The 24,071-nt window shown below is 48.5% G+C and overlaps 1 protein-coding gene across 1 annotated transcript; it reads left to right on the top strand.

Moving 5' to 3' along the window:
* Nucleotides 1-340: 340 nt before the first annotated feature.
* On the top strand, nucleotides 341-17,279 carry LOC107124855 (zinc finger protein 184-like). Its single transcript, XM_015428356.1, has 3 exons — nucleotides 341-454; nucleotides 797-1,773; nucleotides 16,464-17,279. The coding sequence occupies exons 2-3, from the start codon at nucleotides 823-825 to the stop codon at nucleotides 17,244-17,246; spliced, it is 1,734 nt and encodes a 577-aa protein (XP_015283842.1). The 5' UTR covers nucleotides 341-454; nucleotides 797-822; the 3' UTR covers nucleotides 17,247-17,279.
* Nucleotides 17,280-24,071: the final 6,792 nt, after the last annotated feature.

The following is a 24,071-nucleotide window of genomic DNA, read 5'->3' as shown; positions in this document are numbered from 1 at the left end:
GGCTTTCGAGCAAGGGAACCTTTACCTTTTACCTCTGTGAAAAAGCCAACCACATACCAATATAAAGCTATGCGGATGGTCTAAAGCAAAAGGCAGCTTCATATGTTTATACATGTTATGCAGTTGCTCTTCTTAAACTGCAGTTATGCCTTCTTGGGAATGGGTGGCACTAGAGCAGGTACCTTGTTTTTGCTTCCCTTTACTGCACGCCTGGAAGGGTGGCCAGGCCACATGCCGAATCCATGGCACAGGAGGAACTGGTTGTTTGGTTCAACCTCCAACCAGAAGAGCCTCACTAACTCTTTTGAATAAGATCCCCATTCCTATTTTTAGGAGGCTTTCCCAGAGACGCCTGTGAATGCCCTTGAAGCAGAGCAGACATCCTCTGAGGCTGCAGAGAAACGGCTCAGCGTGGAAGTTAAAGATGAAGGCTGTGGGGGGCCCAGCTGTCCGGGTAAGCATGACCTTCCTCAAAGGATTTCGAGGCAGTATGCATCGTTTGGTGTAGTGGTGAAGAGTGGCAGACTCTAATCTGGAGAACCAGGTTTGAGTCCCCGTTCCTCCACATGCAGCCTGCTGGGTGACCTTGGGTCATAAGCAGTGGATTTTGGCCACTGTGTGACACAGAATAGTGATGGACTGGATGGGCCTCTGGCCCGATCCAACATGGCTTCTCTTATGTCCTTCCGTTCACCTAAAAAGGCCATCCTGAAAGTTTCTGGGTTTGTGTGTTTTTGAAGGATGAGGGGAAATGCATTTGCATTAGCGATGGAAATTTTCTGTCCTGTTCTCACAGGTGATTGGCCGCCGACTGAAAAGGAGATGCTAGCGCTGGAAAGTCCAAAGCAAATGGAGACGCATGAGGAGAGGAAAGTGAGGCGCTCTCTGCATTTGACGGAGGAGGAAAGTTCTTCCAATCCTCCCAGATCAGGCAGGGAGCTGGGGAAGGAGCTGACAGACTGTGCTGAAGCCCCCCACGCTCTCAGTGAATCCACAACCCAGCAGAACACCTCCAAAGGGAAGCTGGAAACAACGTGTAGCGTGTGTGGGAAGAGCTTCAGCCGGAGGACAGGCCTCTTGGCCCATGAGAGGGTCCACACGGGAGAGAAGCCGTACAAATGCACTCACTGTGGGAGGAGCTTCCGCTCCAAGTCAACCCTGGTAGTGCACCAGAGAACCCACACCGGGGAGAAGCCCTACCAGTGCCGGGAGTGTGGGAAGAGCTTCCCGGTGACCACGCAGCTGATTGAGCACGAGCGGACCCACTCAGGGGAGAAGCCCTACGAGTGCACTGAGTGTGGGCAGACGTTCCGCCAGAGGTCACACCTGAAGAACCACCAGAAGATCCACACAGGGGTCAAGCCGTTTAAGTGCTCCTACTGCGGGAAGGGCTTCAGCATTAGCTCAGACCTCATCCGGCACGAGAGGGCCCACACGGGAGAGAAGCCCTACCAGTGTCCGGACTGCGGCAAGCGGTTTTGCAACAGCTCGCAGGTGATCACTCACCGGCGGGTCCACACGGGGGAGAAACCCTACAAATGCCTGGAGTGTGGGAAAGGGTTCACCGTCAGCCAGCAGCTGATCCGACACCAGGCCGTCCACACCGGAGAGAAGCCATATCAGTGCCTAGAATGCGGGAAGACCTTTGGCGTCAGCACGCTGCTGGCCGGCCACCTGAGGATTCACACGGGAGAGAAGCCGTATGAATGCTCGGAATGTGGGAAGTGCTTTCGGCTGCGCTCCACGCTCATCACGCATTTGAAAATCCACACAGCCAGGAAAACCTAGGAATCCGTGGACTTCAGAGAACATGAGGTGGGGCAAGAAGCTTTGTGGTGGGAAAGTGCCATCAAAACGTCAAGACTTGCGGTTGGCCCGGTAAGGTTTTCAAGACAAAAGCCAGTGCTTTCCTCTGTGCAGCAGCCCTGGGCTTCTGTGGTACTAACCAAAGCTGACCCTGCTTGGATTCTCAGATCTGGCATCGGGTCAGCCTGGGCCGCTCAGGTTGGGGAGAGAAGATTTGGGTTATAATGAATAAAAAGGTAAAGGGTAAAGGTTTCCCTTGCTCGAAAGCCAGTCGAATCCGACTCTAGGGTTGCGGTGCTCATCTCCATTTCAAAGCCGAAGAGCCAGCGCTGTCCGAATACGTTTCCGTGGTCATGTGGCCGGCATGACTAAACACCAAGGTGCACAGAACGCTGTTACCTTCCCACCGAAGTGGTCCCTATTTATCTACTTGCAATTTCTTGCTTTTGACCTGCTAGGTTGGCAGGAGCTGGAACTAGAGACGGGAGCTCACTCCGTCATGCGGCACACTCGGGTCTCGAACTGCTGAACTACTGACCTTCCACAGCCTGCAGTTCAGCGTCTTAACCACTTGAGCCACCGCAGCTCCTAATGAATAAAAACATGCAGGTAAATTTGATGGCCAAAGGTGCCACCCTAATTTGAATAACAAAATCAATGTATTTATATAGTATTTACAAAATAGGAGTTGCTTGTCATGTGGTATTTGGTAATCCTTACAACAAACCAGTAAGGTAGGTCAGTATTATGTTTTCCATATTGGAGGCAAGGGTCAGGTGGGGAGAGCGCAACTTGGCTAAGGTCAGCTGGTGAAGTCACGGTGGAGGCAAGATTCAAATGAAGAAATTGGTAATTTGTCATGGGGAAAATGGAACTACTTTGGCACTGAATTTGAAAAAATGATGTGCATGAGTATATTCTTTGCTGGGTGCTTTAAAAGTCCCAGATCAGATGAAGAAGAACCGAGAGGTTGAAGGCTGGGTGGGAGAGTTTTAATGTTTAAGAAGAAGAAGAAGAAGCGATTGGATTTATACCCCACCCTTCACTACCTGAAGTTGTCTCAGAGTGGCTTACAATCTCCTTTCCCTTCCCCTCCCCACAACAGACACCCTGTGAGGTAGGTGGGGCTGAGAGAGCTCTCTTGAGAACTGCTTCTGAGAGAACAGCTCTGAGAGAACTTGTGACTGACCCTAGGTCACACCAGCAGCTGCATGTGCAGGAGGAGTGGAGAATCAGACCCGGTTTTCCCAGATTAGAGTCTGTGTTCCTAACCACTACACCAAACTGGCTCAAACTGGTACGTGAGAGAATCCACCAAGAAAGCAATGGGGATTAGGGGTTAGAAACCAGTGGCCCCTGGGGTAAAATCAGAGTCAAAAGCTCGAGTTGCCAACAGGAAAAAAAACATCCTGTCCTTTAACAATGGCCTAAAGTCTGGGAAATGGTCAGGTGAAGCTTTTCATGGTCTGGAGTTGAATCACATGACATGGTAAATAACAGCCCGTTAAGTCTCTCATAAAGGGACAGGACATTTTGTTTTCTCCAGGCTTGTTAGCAGCCCTGTCAAGAGCACCAGCCAGTTTACCTGGCAAATAAATACACTTTCTGAATCATCTCCTTTCTATCAAAAAGGGCCATTCATGCTATACCATTACTGGTAGATGGAGGCTTACCTAGGGAGCTGTTCTGCAGTAGAGGAAGAAGTAACTAACAAAAAAGTGGATCAGGTTCTCCTGACAATCAGAACAAAGTCTGAGTCGAGTGGCACCTTTAAGACCAACAAAGTTTTAATTCTGGGTATAAGCTTTTATGTGCATGCACACTTCTTCAGATACATTGGAACAAATTTCCTCAAGCCTTACATGTAGGTGTGAGGGGTGGTTAGTTGCCAGGAAAGGCTAGTTAGAGTCAAGATGCATTAAGTAACTGGGTGATAAGCATAGCAGAGACTGGATTAAAACAGTTGGTAAGATCTGTGAATAGTAGCAAATTAGCATACAAATACAAGAGTTAACTATCAGACGTGAGAACTAGATTTGAGTCCAGTGGCCCCTCCAAGACCAAAACAGTTCAATTCTGGGTATAAGTGAGGACTGAATGACTTAGGATATGTAGTGAGAGAAGAACCCGATATCTCTGTTAAGCCCTGAGGGTTCCATTGTCCTGAGTGTTGTAATAACTTGTAATTCAGCAGTCTCCCGTTCCAGTCTGTTTCTGAAATTCCTTTGTAGTAAAACAGCTACTTTACGGTCCCCCATTGAGTGCCCTGGGAGGTTGAAATGTTCTCCTACAGGTTTCTCAGTTTTGTGATTCTGGATGTCAGATTTGTGTCCAACACCAGCACAGCCTGAATCTATCCCGACAATCAGATTACTTGTTTAGAGACTTCTAATGCAGGAAAGCCTCCCTGTGAACTGTGCCGATGGTTGTCGCGTGGCTGTTACAGGTTCGAAACCATGGCCCTGCCAAGTTGGACACTGGTTAAAGGTTAAGGCATACTTTGAAACTGTACTGAGTCACACTGTTCTGTGCTGGAGAGAAATTCTTGAGTACAACCATTTGAGCTGGAAAAAAATAAAAGATGTGGATGGAAGCAGCAATTGATGAATTGTGTTCCTGTCTCCCTATACTCTCTTTAAGTTGACTTTCTGTACAAAGCGTGAACTAAACCACAACTGGATTTGTTTCTATATCCTTATGTGCTAGAAGTTTAGCGGCAGTCAGGGGTAGTTTCGTAGAAAAAGAGCTAGGGGAACTCATTAGCATAACTCATTAGCATATGCTGCACCCCCAAATCCTACACACCCACAGATCTTTTATGATTAAGCGTATGTATTAAACAAACATGTTTTTGAAACACATAAATCAAATTAATTCATTTGTCAAATTGATTCTGTGGGAAAATGTATGTCCTTAAACAAAATGGTACTCATAGCCCCCCTTTTCCCATGGAGACTCAAGGCGGAATATCCTGTGTGAATCAATACAGTCGACGAGATGGGATCTCCAATAAACAATACTGCGATCCCCCCCCGAAATGACCTCTGGAGGCAGTGAATCCTACAGATTTTTAAAAACATGTTTATCAAGTACATTTGATTATATAAACATGTTTATACTTAAATATGGCACGAATCCTACACACCCACAGATCTTTTATGATTAAGCATATGTATTAAACAAACATGTTTTTGAAACACATAAATCAAATTAATTCATTTGTCAAATTGATTCTGTGGGAAAATTTATGTCCTTAAACAAAATGGTACTTAGAGCCCCCCTTTCCCCACGGAGACTCAAGGCGGAATATCCTGTGGATGAATACAATCGACGAGATGGGATCTCCAATAAACAATGCAGAAGTGTTTGTACTGCAGGTATCTGGAGCCAAGCAGAAAACTGAACCGGACTTAAGGCGTGAGCATTTTATGCCTGAAATCCATGACGTGGGCTTTGTATGGAACACAAAAATCAGGGTTTTTTTGAACAACCCAGCAAATGAAGAGGTGGGCATCAAAGACATAAGTGTTCTCAGGGTCGCCCAGCTTTTCCCCCTCCACAGAAGAGCTGTACAATCCTTTAAAGGAGTTATGAGTTGCCAGGTCCCCACTGGCCACTGGTGGCACAGGGTTGCCAGGTCCGGGTTGGGAAACTCCTGGAGATTTGGAGATGGATCTTAGAGAGGACAGGGACCTCAGTGGGGTACAGTGCCATAGAGTCTACCCTCCAAAGCATCCGTTTTCTCTAGGGGAACTGATCTCTGTAGTCTGGAGATGAGCTGTAATTCCGGGGGATCCCCAGGTCCCGCCTGGAGGCTGGCATCCCTATGGGTAGCCGTGTTAGTCTGTCTGTAGCATTAGAAAAGAGCAAGAGTCCAATAGCACCTTAAAGACTAACACAAGGACTATATGAAGAAGTATGTGTGCACAGGAAAGCTTATACCTTAAATATTTATTTTTTTTTGCTTTTAAAGATGCCACTGGCCTCAGACTTTGTTCTAACAAAATTTGTGGCTGGGCTGGGCATGAGCTTTCCTGAGTGACTGCTCACTGACAGAAGTGAGCAGTGACTGACGAAAGCTCATCCCCTGCCACAAATTTTGTTCGTCTTTAAAGTGCTACTGGACTTTTGCTGTATTCTGACCTTTTAACCTGGCGTGATGTGGTCCACGGGGTCGCTAAGAGTCAGACTCGACTGTGCGACTGAACAACAACAACAGCCTTTTAAAGGGTTAAATCCACGTGGTACGATTCCTAGACAGGCCAGAAACACCGCGGGTGGGCGTTCAACAATGAAGTCCTTTCCTTTTCCTGACAAAGAGGAGGAGAGAATAGCGGCCAGTGGAGTGCAGCCGCAGCTCAAGATCACAGAGGTGAAGGCTTGGGGTTCTGGGGAAGGGCGGGGAAGAGACTGCAAAGGGAATGCAGACGAGAAGATGGGCCTCAAAATTAAGGGAAACTGACCAAAAAAGGAAACTCTGTTTCAGTTGGGAACAGCGTCAAAGTGCCGGTGCGTGGAGCTGGAGGTTTGGGCGCATGAATCCAAGAGCTTGCAAGCTCTGGGGGTGCTTCTCGGTTTTGTCCCCCCAATGTAGACCTCTTGGGCTGCCCCATTGCTAGGGGTGGCAGCTGGAGATCTCCTGGGATTGCAACTGATCTCAAGAGATCAGTTCCCCTGCAGAAAATGACTGCTTTGGAAGGGGGGGGGGGCTCTGTGGCATTGTACCTCATTGAGACCCCCCCCTCTCCCCAAACCCTGCCCTCCTCAGGTTCCCTCCCCAAAATCTCCAGGTATTTCCCAACCCGAAGCCGGCAACCCAAGTGTGTCCTGGAGATCCCTGGGGTTATATCTCGTCTCCCGATTTACAGAGATCAGTTCCCCTGGAGAAAATGGTAGCTTTGGAGAGTGGACTCGGAGAGCCTCTATCACTGTGTGGTCCGTCCCCTGGCCCTGTCTTCCCCACAATCAATTCCCAAAATATCCAGGAATGTCCTGACCTGGAGTTGGCAACCCTGCCTGTTGCAAATAGGGCTGCCGTGTGTAATTCATTGACCCTGACTCTACATCTAATGGCAGAGCAGGGCCCGGTGGACCAGATCAAAAATGTGTCTCGTCCAGCATCCTGCACTCCATTGTGGCCGGTCAAAAAGTCCACAAACCCACTAGGAATGGGGGCCCCCCTCGCCCCTTCACTATTTCATTAAAACATACAGGATGTTGGGATGGCATCAAAAGCAGAGGAGACAGATTCTCAGAGGATCAGATCATCTATAGAATGGAACGTCCATGCTCAGAAGCAGCATACCTCTTGCATGCTAATCGCTAAGTGGCTGTATCTGGGAGAGGCTTTGGGATCTGGGCTTTCTTGGGGCAGGTGGTGGGCAGTGTTCCCTCTAAGCTGAGTTAGTGTGAGCTAGCTCACAGTTTTTTAGCTTCAAGCTCACACATTTTTGTCTTCACTCAGGAAGGATGGCTCCAGAGCAAACTAATTTATGCAGTAGCCAAATCGTTCGCTCACAACTTTAATGCCAGTAGCTCACAAAGTAGAATTTTTGCCCAGAAGACTCCACAGCTTAGAGGGAACATTGGTGGTGGGCACCTGTTATTTATCTTTCAGAGGGCAGAGTTATATGGAGGAAGTATATAATAATATGAAATACGTAACCAAGTTTATACAACAGGTATGCAGACCGATCGGGCAATCCCCCTAAATACTAATACCCAGATTTTCAGTCCACTCAGTTGCAGCTGGGCACCTGTTGGCAACTGGATGCTGCCCTACGTGGAACAGTGGTCTGATCTATCAGAGATCCCCCTCGTTGGCATACAACTTTAAAACTGGGGTCGGGTAAATGAAAAGTTCCATACAAGGCCAGCAGCAACCAGGCTTATTAATTGATACAAACTGGGTGCGTTCAGATGGGGGCTTTACATCGGTATAGGTGCCGGTTGCAATCGGTGTTCAGACGGGGAACATCTGCCTTCTGTCCCTAACCGGTGCAAAGCCCTTTACACCGTTGCACTCTGCCACTAGCTCCCAAGTGGTGGTATCCTGAGTGCAACGGTTGTAAACGCTGTACCTCGCTGTCTGATCGCTCTCCACCGGTGCCTAGCCATTTCCGTCGGAAGCCTGAGGCTTCCGTTTCCCCCCCACCATTTTTTTAAATTGAGCGATATGCGCTTGGGCAGCCCTTACTTTAACTATCCAGAGGAGTCCGGGACTTAAGGGAGGCCAGTTTGGGCTTTAAACTTTAAAGGTAAGTCCTTACCTTTAAAGTTTAAATGTAATCTGTGAATGGCTGCCTATGCACATGCTCAAACTGTGTTTTTTTAAAAAAACACGCCGACGCCCGCAGCGTGTGACCGGGGATACAATGATGGGATCCGCAAAATGGAGGTAAGTGTGATCGCGTTTATGCCGGCAGAAAGGCCCCGTCTGAACGCACCCACTGGGTAGCAAATACATACCAGATCCAAACCTTGGTGCCTAAAAGCATAGCAGTGCAATCCTAAACAACATTTCACCCTTCTAATTCCATTGAATTCAGTGTGTAATTCTGCTTAGAGTTGGACTCTAGGAGAATGGGTGCCAGCCAGCCAAGTAGTTATTTATTTACTTCACTTATACGACACCTTTCTCCCCCCGCAGGGACCCCCCAAGCTGCTTATGTGGTTCTCCATATCCTCACAACAACTCTGTGGGGTAGGTTAGGTGGAGAGTGCGTGCCTGACCCAAGATTACCTAGCAAGCTTTCCAGCGTGGGAGTTTGAACCTGGCTCTCCTGCATCCCAGTCCAACACTCTAACCCCCACACCAAACTGGCTGGTGAGGGCTCTCTGGTGAGAGCCAGTTTGGTGTAGTGGTTAAGTGTGCGAACTCTAATCTGGGAGAACCGGGTTTGATTCCCCACTCCTCCACTTGCACCTGCTGATGTGACCTTGGGTCAGTCACAAGCTCTGGCACAGCTGTCCTTGAAAAAGAGCTGTTTGTGTCAGAGCTCTCTCAGCCCCACCTACCTCAAAGGGTGTCTGTTGTGGGGAGGGGAAGGGAAAGGAGTTTGTAAGCCGCTCTGAGACTCCTTTGGGTAGTGAAGGGCGGGGTATAAATCCAAAGTCCTCCTCCTCCTCTCTAGGAGTAGAACAAGGTTTGAGTCCAGTGGCACCTTTTAAGACCAACAAAATTTCCAGGTGTAAGCTTTTGCGTGCACGCACGCTTCTTCACATAAAAGCTTATACACAGAATTAATCTTTGCTGGTCTTAAAGGTGCTGCTGGACTCAAACTTTGTCCTACTGCTTTGGACCAACATGGCTACCCCACCTGCACCTCTCTAGGAGTGTGTCGGATCTCTTTGCATCTTTCCTCCCAGCAAGAAGCTGCCATTACTAGGGATGTAAATTCCGTTTTCAAAAAGAGCTGTGGAATTTATCCCTCATTGTATTGTTTGAAGGTTAGCAAGCTCACTGTCGAACCTCTGAGAAGTGGTTGCAGGCAGGGCTATTTTGGGGCAGGAACGCACAGGAACGGAGTTCCGGCTGGCTCCCAAGTTGGCCACACCCAGCAGGAACACATTAGCATAATAGGCCACACCCAACAGCAGGAACTCATTAGGATTGGCTAGAATTAGGGGTGTGTGGCCTAACATGCAAAGGAGTTCCTGCTACAAAAAAAGCCCTGGGTTTTGACAACAAACAAGGTAAACAGAATAAGAAGCAAAAGGTGGGTGTGGCTGGATGACCACACTTCTGGTAACATGGGGGTGCGGCCTAATATGCTAATGAGTTTCTGCTGTTGGGTGTGGCCTATTATGCTAATGAGTTCCTGCTGGGCTTTTTCTACAAAAAGAGCCCTGATTGCAGGCATTATACACCCCTTTTTTGCGAACTCCCATCTTCAAGGTCACACTGTGTGTGGTGGGCGGAAGGCCATCCCATGTCAGATAACAAGATAGGATCTGCTTTCTGGCCTACTAGAAGCCTCAGATGGGTTTGTCCCTGTGCCTGACTTCAGGCCACTTCCTCCTAGGGTGATTGATGTTTCCTCTGAACAAATAAATTCTCTGAAAGTGTGGGAATCAACCACTGTCACAGCAGGGCAATGACATCGCTGGTCTTCCTTTGAGCCGGCCTCTGTCCGCTCGCCTGCATCAATGTCAAAAGAGCTTCCGGCTAAACATTGGGAAAAACTTCCTGACAGTTAGAGCAGTTCCTCAGTGGAACAGGCTTCCTTGGGAGGTGGCGGGCTCTCCTTTCTTTGGAGGTTTTAAAGCAGAGGCTGGATGGCCATCTGACTGCAATGCTGATCCTGTGAACTTAGACAGATCATGAGAGGGAGGGCAGGAGGGGTTCAATTGTGGTCCTTTCTTACACATCCTGGTAAATGCTGATCGCCACTTTGGGTTCAGGAAGCAATTTTTCTCCAGGCCAGTTTGGCTGGGGATCCTGGGGGCTTTTTGTCATCTTCTGGGCATGGAGCAGAGGTCACTGGGGTGTGTGGGGGAGGAGGTATTTGTGAATTTCCTGCATTGTGCAGGGGGTTGGACTAGATGACTCTGGAGATCCCTTCCAACCCTATGATTCTGTGATCCTACTGTACCTGAAGAAGTGAGCAGTGACTCACGAAAGCCCTGCCACAGATTTTGTTAGCCTTTAAGGTGCTACTGGACTCTTGTCTACTGTATCAATACAAGGAGATCTGTCCACCCGCCCTCTCCTGCTGAGGACTTTTGATCTTCACAGCATAACATAAAATGGTAAAAGTATAGTAGGGCATTTTTGTTTGCGCCCCTGAATGCCATACCATCAGCAGTGATGTCATTGGAATTCCATATTCAGATAGATTCTGTCATTATTTGTGGCAGCAACAAAATTGATTCTGTGGATCATATTTTGTTTTGACTGCCCCAAATTTTCAGATCTAAGATCTGAATTGATCTCCCCATTATTTAATCAGGACTTTGTCTCTTCAGAAGTGAAATCATGCTGGTTACTCAGAGATAAACAAACGACTTCTGTGTGCGATGAAATTTCTGGCAGCTGTTGTTAGGTTACAAAGTCACTTCTGTAGTAACCTTTAGGCTCTCCTTTTGTGGGATGTGGAGTTGCGGTGGCTCAAGTGGTTAAGACGCTGAACTGCAGGCTGTGGAAGGTCAGTAGTTCAGCAGTTCGAGACCCGGGTGCCGCATGATGGAGTGAGCTCCCATCTCTAGTTCCAGCTCCTGCCAACCTAGCAGTTCGAAAGCAAGAAATTGCAAGTAGATAAATAGGTACCACTTCGGTGGGAAGGTAACAGCGTTCCGTGCGCCTTGTTGTTTAGTCATGCCGGCCACATGACCACGGAAACATCCTCGGACAGCGCTGGCTCTTCGGCTTTGAAATGGAGATAAGCACCGCAACCCTACCGTCGGACTTGACTGGCTTTCGCACAAGGGAACCTTTACCTTCACCTTTGTGGGATGAGGGTTTGCCATTTATGACTCTGGTTGTGAAAGCAGTAATTAAGAAGGAAGTAAAATGGTAAATGGATCATTAACGTCTTCATATTTTGCACCCCTAGCTATCGTGCATCCGCTCTTACCACTGCGGGATTTGAGACCTTTGGCTTGGTCGATTGCCCTCCAGAAAGTCTCGCAAGATCAAATGTCCCTTCTGTGGCAGGAACTTGCAAGGGTAAATTAAAAGCTGATGTGGAAAGAGCCGGTGATGTTCTTGCATTACAAAAGAGAGGAAAAGGAGCAGAGGGAAATGACACCGGTAGGTCCCCAGGTCCAAGTGTCAATAGAACCAAAGGCAGAGCCAGGAGATCCTTCAAGATTGCTGGACAGATTGCAGTCAAAAGTGGACAAGGGGCTTGGAAGAAACCCAGAGGATGTGGTTGAAGGCAAAGACCCTACACAGCAAGAGTTTCCAATAGTGGTGCAGTCGCCTGATTCAGGACGGGAAAGGCCAAAGCCTGTTTTGCGGAACGATACCCAGACTTGCCTGCCCTCACTCAAAGGGGGAGACAGTCGAAGCTGCTGTCCCATAAGAGATGGAGCAAGCCACCCCCCTCTAGGCCTTGCTGGAGTAGGTGAGGAAGACTACGGCTGCTTGGATACCAGGGCAGCTTACGAGAGTGAGAACGAGGAGGCTGCAGGGAAAGATGCGGCCGTCAGGGAGACCCAGCGGCAGAACTTCCGGCAGTTCCTCTACCAGGAAGCCGAGGGGCCCCGTGAGGCATGCAGCCAGCTGTGGTACCTCTGCCATCGGTGGCTGAAGCCAGAGAGGCACACCAAGGAGCGGATCCTGGAGCTCTTGATTCTGGAGCAGTTCCTGGCCATCCTGCCGACAGAGATCCAGAGCTGGGTGAGGGAACACGAACCAGAGACCTGCTCCCGGGCGGTGACCCTGGCCGAGGAGTTCCTGTTCAGGCGAGAAGAAGCCAAGAGACCCGAAGGACAGGTAAGAGAGCATCTTTTTTTTTAGCGGCACCTTAAAGGCTAACAAAATTTATTCCAGGACGAGCTTTCGTGAGTCAGGGTGGCTTACAGTCTCCTTCTCTTCCTCTCCCCATGACACGCACCCTGTAAGGTAGGTGGGACTGAGAGAGCTCCGAGAGAGCTGTGACTGACCCGTGGTCACTCAGCTGGCTTTTATGTGGAGGAGTGGGGAGTCAAACCAAGTTCTCCCGATCAGGGTCCGCTGCTCTTAACCACGACACCAAACTAAATCAAATAACAAATTTGGCGTCCAGTTGAATAACAGCATAATCTCAGCCCTCCCTGTATCCTACACAGTCCTGAACCATCTGCCCTCCTGTGTGTCTCCAGTCTCTGTGATAAGCGGTCCTCTTGGTCATTTCAGGTGGCCGCCCTGCTTTCTCCCGATGCAGGTAGTGCATTAAGAGAGGGGAGAGACGGAGCTCACAGATTAAGCGACTGCCATACTCCTTGGCGTCGTCACGCTCCCTTAAATGGCCATTTTTTATGTGCTTATGTATCTTTCTGTATTTTAGAGTTTTATTCTGCCCTTTCTCCAGGGACCATGGGGCAGTATATATGGACAGTAGCTCCTCCCACATTTTATTCTTATAACAGCCTGTCATGACCCCAGGGGGTCTCCACCTTCTGCCGCCACCACCCTGGACTTCGGTCCCTAGAGAAGGCCCAGGGTACCTTCCCAAGCCCCTTCAAATTGCCCCTTTGTAGCCAACAAACATAAGCATGATGACCAAGGCAGAGAAACTTAACAATGGTTTATTAAGAACAATACTGGGGCAAGGCAAATAAGGCAAGGTGCTTTAAAAAGGTATAACAGTGTTTAAAAGGCAAAATAAACAGAATATTACTCCTAACTGGCTACTACTTCCGGGCGCACAGCCTGCCTTTTATACCAGGCTACGCTGCAGAAGACGGGGACGGCAAAGGATGAGATGGTTAGACAGTGTCATAGATGCAACGAACATGAAGTTGAGCAAACTTCAGAGGACGGCGGAAGACAGGAGGGCCTGGTGGGACCTGGTCCATGGGGTCGCGAAGAGTCGGACTCGACTGTGCGACTGAACAACAACAACGCTGCACTTGTTCTCACTCTGTCCCAGTGAGGGATCTTTCCCTCCCCCAGACCAGCCTGTCCCCTCAGTGAGACCAGGCCGCAGAGAGAGACGGAAGAACCCCGTTTTCCACAGTTAACAGCTTAGGACAGAATCTCCTCACAGAATTTCTGCACTCTGATTGGCTATAACCCCCTCTAAGCATTATGGGGATTGTAGGCTGTCTGCTTTCTACTGCCATGCTGGTCTCTCCTGGGACCAGGCCACACTGGGCCTTGCTCCCAGTCCTGCACAGATCATGACAGCTTCTGATTGGCCATTGGAGATTTGATTGACTGTACTGGCTCCACCTCCCATGGCAGCAGCCATTTTGTGGCTGCGCCCATCATGCCGTGCCAGAATGTCAAAGGTGCTTGCAGGTGACTCCCAGACCTTTCCCTCCCTCTGGCTCTTGAGATTCAAGGGCTGAGATTGACAGTGTAATGTATTCAATAGCTGCCATTGAATGCATAACGGTATGTGAAACAGCTAATTGTAATGCCATGTTAAGCTTCGTCCTGGGCTAGGATCCAAATACATCCAATCACATTGCTAGCCCAGGAAGCACCTAACCAATCACTATCAGCAAGCTCCCTGAGCGGGAACGTCCGTAATTGGTCCTTATGTATGCAACCTTATTGGTTGGTATTTGTACAGTAGGTGTGGCTACATTCGCTGGGAGAGTTTAAAAGCAGGACAGCTGCAATGTAAAAGCTGTTCTGGCTATTCTGCTAAGGCTTGCTAGGGTTGGGGGGGGGGGGAAGGCCATCATTGATCAGAACCAGGAGCCCTTTCCCCTCTGCCCCTAGTATATCCTGCTCCCAGATTCCTGTAGCTTCAGAAATCTTTTAAAAGCTTACAGAGGAACAGCGGCAGGAGGACTATTCCAGGAAATGGTTTGGGGTTTTTTTTTGATTAATGGCCAAAGGTTCCGAATCTGAGGACGGGCTTTGCTTCCGTGCCCTGAGACAACTTATTTTCTCTCCTCCCAGTCCCATTAACAACCAGACTGGTGAAACGTTCTGGAGAACCCAAAAGCTAAAACCCTGTTTTGAGATGCAAAGTGTTCACTGATACTTTCATCGGTCTTCCTGAAAGATCTTGTTTTTTGGGTTTCCAAGGCAGCTGGATAAAGGGGCTTTTCTGCTAAGACTGTCTAGGGTTGGGGGGAGGCCATCATTGATCAGAACCAGAAGCCCTTTCCCCTCTGCTCCTAGTATATCCTGCTCCCAGATTCTTGTAGCTTCAAAAATCTCTTAAAAACTTACAGAAGAACAGCGGCAGGAGGACTATTCCAGGAAACCCTCAAACCAGGCGGAAGGAATCAGTTTTCTGTTGCAGCCCCCACCCCAGGATTTGGTCCTCAGGAGATATACTGCCTCTGTACTTGGGTGTTCCACTTAACTTTCATAGGTAATAGACCTCTTCACTGCTGAATTTATCTAATCCACTTAAAGTCAGCTGTGGGACTGACCATCACTGTATAGGTAAAGGTAAAGGTTTCCCTTGCTCGAAAGCCAGTCGAATCCGACTCTAGGGATGCGGTGCTCGTCTCTGATTCCAAGCTGAAGAGCCAGCGCTGTCCAAGGATGTCTCTGTGTTCATGGGGCCGGCATGACTAGACGCCGAGGCGCACGGAACGCTGTTACCTTCCCACCAAAGTGGTGCCTATTTATCTACTTGCAATTTATCGCTTTCAAACTGCTAGGTTGGCAGGAGCTGGGGCCAGAGGTGGAAGCTCACTCCGTCATGCAGCACTCGGGTCTCGAACTGCCGAACTACCGACCTTCCGGTCTGCAGTTCAGCGTCTTAACCACCTGAGCCACCGCAGCCCCCCCCCATCACTGTATAGGTGTGTGTTATGTGCCCTGAAGTCGCTTCTGACTTATGGCGACCTTCTGAGTTAATGTCCTATCCTTAACAGCCTTGCTCAGGGCTTGCAAACTGAGGGCCTTTGTGGCTTCCTTGATTGAGTCAATACATCTCTTGGTGGGTTTTCCACTTTTCCTGCTGCCTTCAACTCTTCCTAGGATGGTTGTCTTTTCCAGTGACTCTTGTCTTCTCACGATGTGCCCAAAGTATGATAGCCTCACTTTAGTTATTTTAGTTTCCAGGGATAATTTGATTTGATTTAGAATCCACTCCTTTTTGACAGTCCATGGTATCCATAAAACTCTTTAACGTCTCATTTCATTGCAGCTTTCTTCCTGTCGGCAGAGAAAGGTCTTTCAAATCACCTACTGCTTGGTCCCTTTCAACTGGAGATACCGGGAATTGAACCTGGGACCTTCTGTTTGCATGAACACACGGCGCTGCCTTATATTGAATCAGACCCTGGGTCCATCCAGGTCAATCTTGTCTGCACAGACTGGCAGTGGCTCTCCAGGGTCAGGGGTCTTTCATGTCACCTTCTACACTGATCCTTTTAACTGGAGATGCCGGGGATTGAACCTGGGGCCTTTTGCATGCCAAGCAGAGACTCTTCCACTGAGCCACAGCACCTGTCTGACCTTCAACTTTCTTCAACTTTCACACCCCTACATAGTAGGGGGGTACCACAGTGTGATTATCACTGCAGCCTGTGAAAGTGAGTCCCACAAATCACGTGTTGTATGAAGACAGACATTCTTTGTTCTATCCCTAATCTGCTGCCCATCGATGCCGTGCGGCGCCAGAGTTCTAACAGTATGGGACAGGAAGAAGTTCTCTCTATCCACTTTCCCCACCTCATGTATAATTTTTGTTTAAAACATTGTATATTCTTTAAGGAGGAAAAATGGCTACTCACTTCCTCCTCCTGCGGTTCCTTTTCTTCCCAGTGCTGGCAATAATTCATATCAGAAATCTTTCTCTCTTTTTGGTCCTCTAGACATAAGATGCCTGAGTGGGGAGGAAGAAGAGGAGGGCAGGCCCCTGCTGAGAAGCCCTTTGCCTGTGGAGTCTCATGGGAAGGAAAGATCTTTACGACTTCTGCCCGAGATAACAGATTCTCCCGTTTATTCAGAGGCAAAGCTGGGAAGTCACCCAGAAGACAGTGGTGGCAACGCAAATGAAATCTTGCTAGACCTCCGTGAACTTGGAGGCCAACAGATACCTCTGAAAGGCAAGAAACAGAGGACTTGCAGCGTGTGTGGGAAAAGCTTCAGCCGGAGCACCGGCCTGATCGCGCACCAAAGAATCCACACTGGAGAGAAACCGTACGAGTGCTCGGCCTGCGGGAAATCCTTCACCTTGCGGTCCAATTTGATTTCACACGAAAGGACCCACAATGGGGAAAAACCATACCCATGCCATGAGTGTGGGAAAAGTTTTAGCGTCAGTTCGCAGCTCATTAAACACAAGAGAACCCACTCTGGGGAAAAACCGTACAAATGCACAGAATGCGGACAAGCGTTCCGCCAGAGCTCTCACCTTAAAAACCACCAGAGAATCCACACGGGTGATAAACCGTTTAAGTGTTCAGATTGTGGGAAAAGCTTCAGCGTGAGCTCAGACCTGATTAGGCATGAGATATCCCACACAGGGGAGAAACCATACCAGTGCCTGGACTGCGGCAAACGGTTCTGCAGCAGCTCACAGATCATTACTCATCAGCGCGTTCACACGGGAGAAAAGCCCTATAAATGCCTGGAGTGTGGGAAAAGCTTCACTGTGAGCCAGCAGCTCAGTCGGCACCAGAGAGTTCACACTGGAGAGAAACCATATAAATGCCCCGAGTGTGGTAAAACCTTTGGTGTCAGCACACTCCTTACTGGACACCTGAGGATTCACACGGGCGAGAAGCCATACGAATGCTTGGAGTGTGGGAAAAACTTCAGGTTACGTTCAAATCTTATTGCGCATCAGAAAATACATGCTGCGAGGAAATCCTAGAAACTGTTTGACTGTAGGAATAAAAAAGGGATTTCCTTGAATTTGACTTGAATTTAACTCATTTGTTTCTTGGAAGTCATATTTATGTAAGGGGTTCTGGGGCCCTTATCAGACCCTCCCAGAAGATATCTTTGTTTTGATTAGGGATATAACTAAAGAGCAATTTACTACAAAGGTACGCTCATGAGTTAGGACATTTCTTTACATTTCTAGCAGTAGAAAAGAGCAAGAGTCTAGTAGCACCTTAAAGACGAACAAAATTTGTGACAGGATTTTGTTAGTCTTTAAGGTGCTACTGGACTCTTGCTCTTTTGACTAACACAGCTACCCATCTTGACCTTACATTTCTAGTAGGTGTAATGTGAAGAAATGCTTTTGAGACTATAGGATTGTTGTTGAAACCTGGATTATACAACTAGATTAAGAAAATGAATATAATCTCATAATTCGGGCCTGTGAAACTATATTATGTTTGGGGTGCTTTCATGGAAATCCTGGGTATTGGCGTAAAAGTGATCTTGCCTTTTAATTATAGTGAACCTGATGCTCTGAATCTATTTATTTGCTCTTTGTGCCTCGCCTTTCTCCCCAGTAGAGACCCAAGCATTTTACACCATGCGGTTGTATCCTCACAAAAACCGTGCGAGGGCGGTTAGGCTGAGAGTGTTTGAGTGGCTCAAGGTCACCCATGGCAGTGTGGGAATTCAAGCCTGGATCCCCCAGAGTGAATCCTGGTCCAACACTCTAACTCAGAGACGTCAAACTCATTTGTTATGAGGGCCGGATCTGACGTGTGCCATAAAACGTAATGCCAGATACTGGAGATACAAAGAACAGCAGCTGGTAAACTCCAAGTTGGTGTGTCCTCACTGCAAGGCCCCATGGGCTGGGAGGGGGGTGCAAAGGAAAACCCATGTGGGCGGACTGGAGAGCCAGCGGTGCAGCACTGGGCTCCCACGATGCTTGACTGGTGCAGATGAGGTTCTTCTGCTGTGCTGAAGCCACAACGGAGTGACTCCGCCCACTCCCCCAGCACTTCCTCCCTTGCATCAGTTGCTCATGGGCTGCATAAGAGCCCTAGACGGGCTGGATCCAGCCCCCAGATCTTATGTTTGACACCCCTGCTCTAACTATTATTGTCACACTGGCTTCCCCAATAAAATAAATACATTTCTCTGGAACGTATTGTTTCCCACTTAATAACAGCAGTCTTAATACAAATCCCACCCTTGACTAAATCTTGGCTCAGAGGGGGTGAATTTTCATGCCACGGATGTCCCATATTGCCCCTCCAACCAGAACTGGATCCCTTTGCTGATATCCCATGACAGTGGTAGAGTATCTGCTTGGCATGCAGAAGTTCCCGGGTTCAATCCCCGGCATCTCCAGTTTTTTAAAAAAAGGACCAAGCAGGTGGTGATGATAGAAACTTCTGCCAGAGACCCTGGATGTCTACTGCCAGTCTGAGTGGGCAATACTGACCTCGATGGACCAAGGGTCTATTTATCGTATAGCAGTTACACACAGGAAGCAAGAAATAATATAAAACAACAAACCTAAGTTGATACAACAGGTATACAGACAGGTTGAACACTCCCACTATATACTACCACCTGAATTTTCAATCCACTCAGTCACAGTTGGGGAGCGCTCAGAGAGCTCCATTACATCTCTGTGAAAAGCACGAGGTTCACATTCTTGTGATAGATGGAAAATAGTTTGGCGGGCTGCGCCACAATCACATTCGGGCCCTGATATTTTGCCCCACTTAAACAACAGGTCTGCACACCTGCCAAAGCCTCTTCTTATTCTATTAGCCATCTTCCATACTTTATGTGGCAAGTCAAATCCTGCGGGCTTCTCGTGGGTGTTTATCAGGTTATGGATGTTGGGTGGATACAGGAGAACAGCTGGCCTAGACAGGCTAGGGAGGAAGTCAGAGAGGAAGGCTTTCAGCATGTTTCTGTATCTCTATGGTGCACACCCTTTCCGGCCCGCCTTCTCGTGGGCGGGAGCGGCTAGAAGCGCGTCCAAATCGCCTGTATGAACGCTGTTGGTAAGCGGTGAGATTGGGTTGGTGGCCTGGCTGATTGAAGGCAGTGCAGTCCAATGTCGTGCATTGCACTTTATTGATTATATTGGGGTGCCGTTTGATCTAGTGCACTGGCTATTGGGGTACAGCATGGTTTTTCTTGCTTGCAGTATAAGCAAAGTAAATAAATACATAACATTCGCACTTCGCATTGGGCCGAAGTGGATAATTACTTTGGCAATTCCGAGCCAGGTGTGCTAACTCTGCAAAGTGTTCCACTGAGGGTGTGTGGGTTTGGGTTTTTTTTGTAGTTGGTGTGTCCTCACTGCAAGGCCCCATGGGCTGGGAGGGGGGTGCAAAGGAAAACCCATGTGGGCGGACTGGAGAGCCAGCGGTGCAGCACTGGGCTCCCACGATGCTTGACTGGTGCAGATGAGGTTCTTCTGCTGTGCTGAAGCCACAACGGAGTGACTCCGCCCACTCCCCCAGCACTTCCTCCCTTGCATCAGTTGCTCATGGGCTGCATAAGAGCCCTAGACGGGCTGGATCCAGCCCCCAGATCTTATGTTTGACACCCCTGCTCTAACTATTATTGTCACACTGGCTTCCCCAATAAAATAAATACATTTCTCTGGAACGTATTGTTTCCCACTTAATAACAGCAGTCTTAATACAAATCCCACCCTTGACTAAATCTTGGCTCAGAGGGGGTGAATTTTCATGCCACGGATGTCCCATATTGCCCCTCCAACCAGAACTGGATCCCTTTGCTGATATCCCATGACAGTGGTAGAGTATCTGCTTGGCATGCAGAAGTTCCCGGGTTCAATCCCCGGCATCTCCAGTTTTTTAAAAAAAGGACCAAGCAGGTGGTGATGATAGAAACTTCTGCCAGAGACCCTGGATGTCTACTGCCAGTCTGAGTGGGCAATACTGACCTCGATGGACCAAGGGTCTATTTATCGTATAGCAGTTACACACAGGAAGCAAGAAATAATATAAAACAACAAACCTAAGTTGATACAACAGGTATACAGACAGGTTGAACACTCCCACTATATACTACCACCTGAATTTTCAATCCACTCAGTCACAGTTGGGGAGCGCTCAGAGAGCTCCATTACATCTCTGTGAAAAGCACGAGGTTCACATTCTTGTGATAGATGGAAAATAGTTTGGCGGGCTGCGCCACAATCACATTCGGGCCCTGATATTTTGCCCCACTTAAACAACAGGTCTGCACACCTGCCAAAGCCTCTTCTTATTCTATTAGCCATCTTCCATACTTTATGTGGCAAGTCAAATCCTGCGGGCTTCTCGTGGGTGTTTATCAGGTTATGGATGTTGGGTGGATACAGGAGAACAGCTGGCCTAGACAGGCTAGGGAGGAAGTCAGAGAGGAAGGCTTTCAGCATGTTTCTGTACCTCTATGGTGCAAACCCTTTCTGGCCCCGCCTTCTCGTGGGTGGGAGCGGCTAGAGGCGCGTCCAAATCGCCTGTATGAACGCCGTTGGTAAGTGGTGAGATTGGGTTGGCGGCCTGGTTGGTTGAAGGCAGTGCAGTCCGATGTCGTGCATTGCGCTTTATCGATTATATTGGGGTACCGTTTGATCTAGTGCACTGGCTATTGGGGTGCAGCATGGTTTTTCTTGCTTGCAGTATAAGCAAAGTAAATAAATACATAACATTCGCACTTCGCATTGGGCCGAAGTGGATAATTACTTTGGCAATTCCGAGCCAGGTGTGCTAACTCTGCAAAGTGTTCCACTGAGGGTGTGTGGGTTTGGGTTTTTTTTGTACCCCTGGTTTTTCCTGCTGGCAGCTGCAAGAAACTGGTGGGTAAATGACACAGGTGAGCCCTGTAGTTACATAGTGGAGAGGGACATCGGATGGCAAAGAAGAGAGAAATGGGGGCGGAGAAAAAGCTGGCCTTATGGCTGTGAAGATGACCTGCAGTCATTCCTATCAAACTCCTTTGGCCTCCTGTTGTAAACACATTGCCTACCTTACATGGGTGTTGTATGAATGAAATCACAATGCATGGGGGGGCGACTTCTCACATGTACCCAGGGTTGAGCTTGGTTTGTCTTTGGGGTGCCGCTGGGCTCTAGCTTCATTCTGACATCTCTGTTTTGCTGCCGGCCCTTGATCCCGGGTCCTGAGGCCTGGCCAGCAAGCAGCCGTGCGGGAAAATGATGGCGCCAGCCAGAAGACGTCTACACCGGACAGTGACGGCGCGTGCAATTAAAGTCAATATATGTTGTCTTCCCTATCCCCTACGAACATTGTTAGTCCCTTGTCTATATATGGAGTAACTGTACATCGCTTTGAGCCCACTGGGGAAAACGATTAATAAATGGAAAGTATCATCATCATCATCATCATCATCATCATCTTACCGGCCCACCTGATCCAATTTCAGCCCTGTATATGCATCTTGGCTCCGAGTGGCCCCTGCTAACAGCTGCCCCCATCCTCTATTCTCCTATAAGTAGCCCTTGAGATTTTATTCCAGTGTGTCCGAAGAAGCATGCTTTGCACACAAAAGCCGACACTTCGAATAAAACTTTGTTGGTCTTGAAGGTGCCACTGGACTCAAACTTTGTTCTGCTGCTTCAGACCCACACGGCTACCCCACCTGAATTTTTATTAGGGGGATGACATTACACTGGCATCAGGGATAAGAGTGGCAGCTGGGACCCAGGATTTGAATCTTGCTCCTGCCACCGCCTCGTACATAGCCTTAGGTAAATCTTGCCTGTGGTATTGGGGGTCGTAATGCTGGCCTACCTCACAGTGCTGCCATCAGGATATCAAGGTGTCAGGTGTGTTTGGAACACTGGAAGTGTTTACATAACTCTGAAGAGATGTTGGCCTAAACTGAGAGCCAGTTTGGTGTAGTTAGGAGCGCGGACTCTGAGCTGGAAGAACCGGGATTGATTCCTCAGTCCTCCACATGCAGCCAGCTGGTTGACCTTGGGTCAGTCACACGTTCTCTCAGAGCTGTTCTCTCGCGAGCAGTTCTCGAAAGAGCTCTCTCAGCCCCACCTACCTCACAGGGTGTCTGTTGTGGGGAGGGGAAGGGAAAGGAGATTATAAGTTGCTCTGAGACTCCTTCAGGTAGTGAAGGGCAGGGTAGAAATCCAATCTTCTTCTTCTAAAGAGATCTGGGTTCAGATCACCACTCTTGCCGCGATGCTTGCTCAGTGACCTTGGCCCAGTTTTATGGCCCATGCGCAGGTGTCACGTGAATTGCTGTGTCGAAGAAACTTCAGTAGGGAGTGTGTGACCTGTGAAGCCATGGTCCTAAGTCAAGAAGCATTTTAGACTGACACTTTCAACAAAGAGTCCAAACGCATGTCACTTCTCAGGTGCTGGGATGTCATTCATGTGGTGTTTGCTGCTGCAGTATTCAATAAGTAGAACCCACCCCTCCCAAATTCAAGAACTGAAAGTGTCCGGGGGTTTGAGAAGAAGTGGAGACAACTTCTGCATCACTTAAGGATGTTGCGTATGTTTGTGGGGTGTGGTAGTTTGACGCAGCTGTGAATTTGGGCCAAAATCCACAATACAAAATCCACATGGATTCCAAACCTGAATTACGGTTATACATTCACCTTTTAAAAGTTCTCTGTTTGGCCGTGAATAGGGCGTGAGGGAAGGAGCGGGCTGGCCAATTCTGTCATAGCATTTTCATAGCTGGAAATGGCGTTGGGAAGGGCATTTGGCCTTTCTCTGGTGGTTTCACGTGCCTGATATGGAGTCAATGGTGCTAGAGGAAGGGACAAACATCTCCCCCCCCCAAGCTGTTTTCAGTGGTGAAAGTGCTAGAGGAGAGCCAGAGCTTCTCCCTCTCTGTGCCCCGTTTGTAGCTGAATGGAGAAATGAGGAGCTTTTTAAAGGTAAGTCCACTCTTGAACGTACAACTGTGTCCTAATTTGTGGATTTCATATTGTGTTATTTGGGTCTTCATTTTAGCTGGTTGGAACCAAGAACTTCCAGGTATAGGAGTAGTCTGCTTTAGGGGGAAAACATATTTATACCCAAGCAGTTCTCCTAGTGAGGAGACCCAAATGGTTAACGACATCATTCTTCGCCGTTATGTTTCATCCTCACAACAACCACCCTGTGAGGTAGGTTAGGCTGAGAGAGAAAGACAGACAGGCACCAGTAATATTTCCTCTGGCTGTCCAGAAACTCAGGTGGGACTCTGCAGAAGCCCATTTAAATGAATTATCAAGATACCCGCACGCAACAGAATTTGGTCCATATTGCCTGGGGGGATGGCAGTAGCATTCGAACTCTGCACGGGGCACAGAAATATGTGTCTCTTGCTGCTGTGCTGCTCTGTCACTGACTGAAGTATGTTAATGGAGAACTCAGTGGGATTAAGTGACCTTATGGACGCCTATATTTATGTGGTATCCCAAAGGGAAACTTTCTTTCATGCTTTCATTATTTCTCTGTTTTATTTTTTATCTCAGGGTAGCCATTTCCTGGACAACACCAGCAAAAGGCCTGCCCCCTCTCAGTGCTCTGTAGACTCCTCGGCAAACATCTGTAGACCCTGTGGGGCCAGTGTATAGGTGGGCAGCTGTCTGGCGGCTGGGTAAATGTACAGCCATTCTTTTGAAGATACGGGGGCTGGAGAGATAGAATCATAGAATCTCAGAGCTGGAAGGGGCCATACAGACCATCGAGTGAGAGGCCATTTGGAATTAGGTCCATTCTTTCCCTGAAAGGCAAAATGGCTGCCAGTCAGGGGGTTGAAGAGGCCCTGGGTCTCCAGGCTG

This window comes from Gekko japonicus, unplaced genomic scaffold (genome assembly GCF_001447785.1).
Source record: "Gekko japonicus isolate JY-2015 unplaced genomic scaffold, Gekko_japonicus_V1.1 scaffold4990, whole genome shotgun sequence".
NCBI classification, from domain to species: Eukaryota; Metazoa; Chordata; class Lepidosauria; order Squamata; family Gekkonidae; genus Gekko; species Gekko japonicus.
The sequence above is the reverse complement of the archived record's forward strand: the minus strand, read 5'-3'. Positions and strand labels throughout refer to the sequence as shown.

Bases quoted from the DNA above. Each gene is read 5' to 3' on its own strand.
- LOC107124855 (XM_015428356.1), top strand. From the start codon at position 823: ATGCTAGCGCTGGAAAGTCCAAAGCAAATGGAGACGCATGAGGAGAGG. The intron at 1,774-16,463 runs GCCAGGAAAACC...GGAGGCCAACAG, and splicing joins CGCATTTGAAAATCCACACA to ATACCTCTGAAAGGCAAGAA.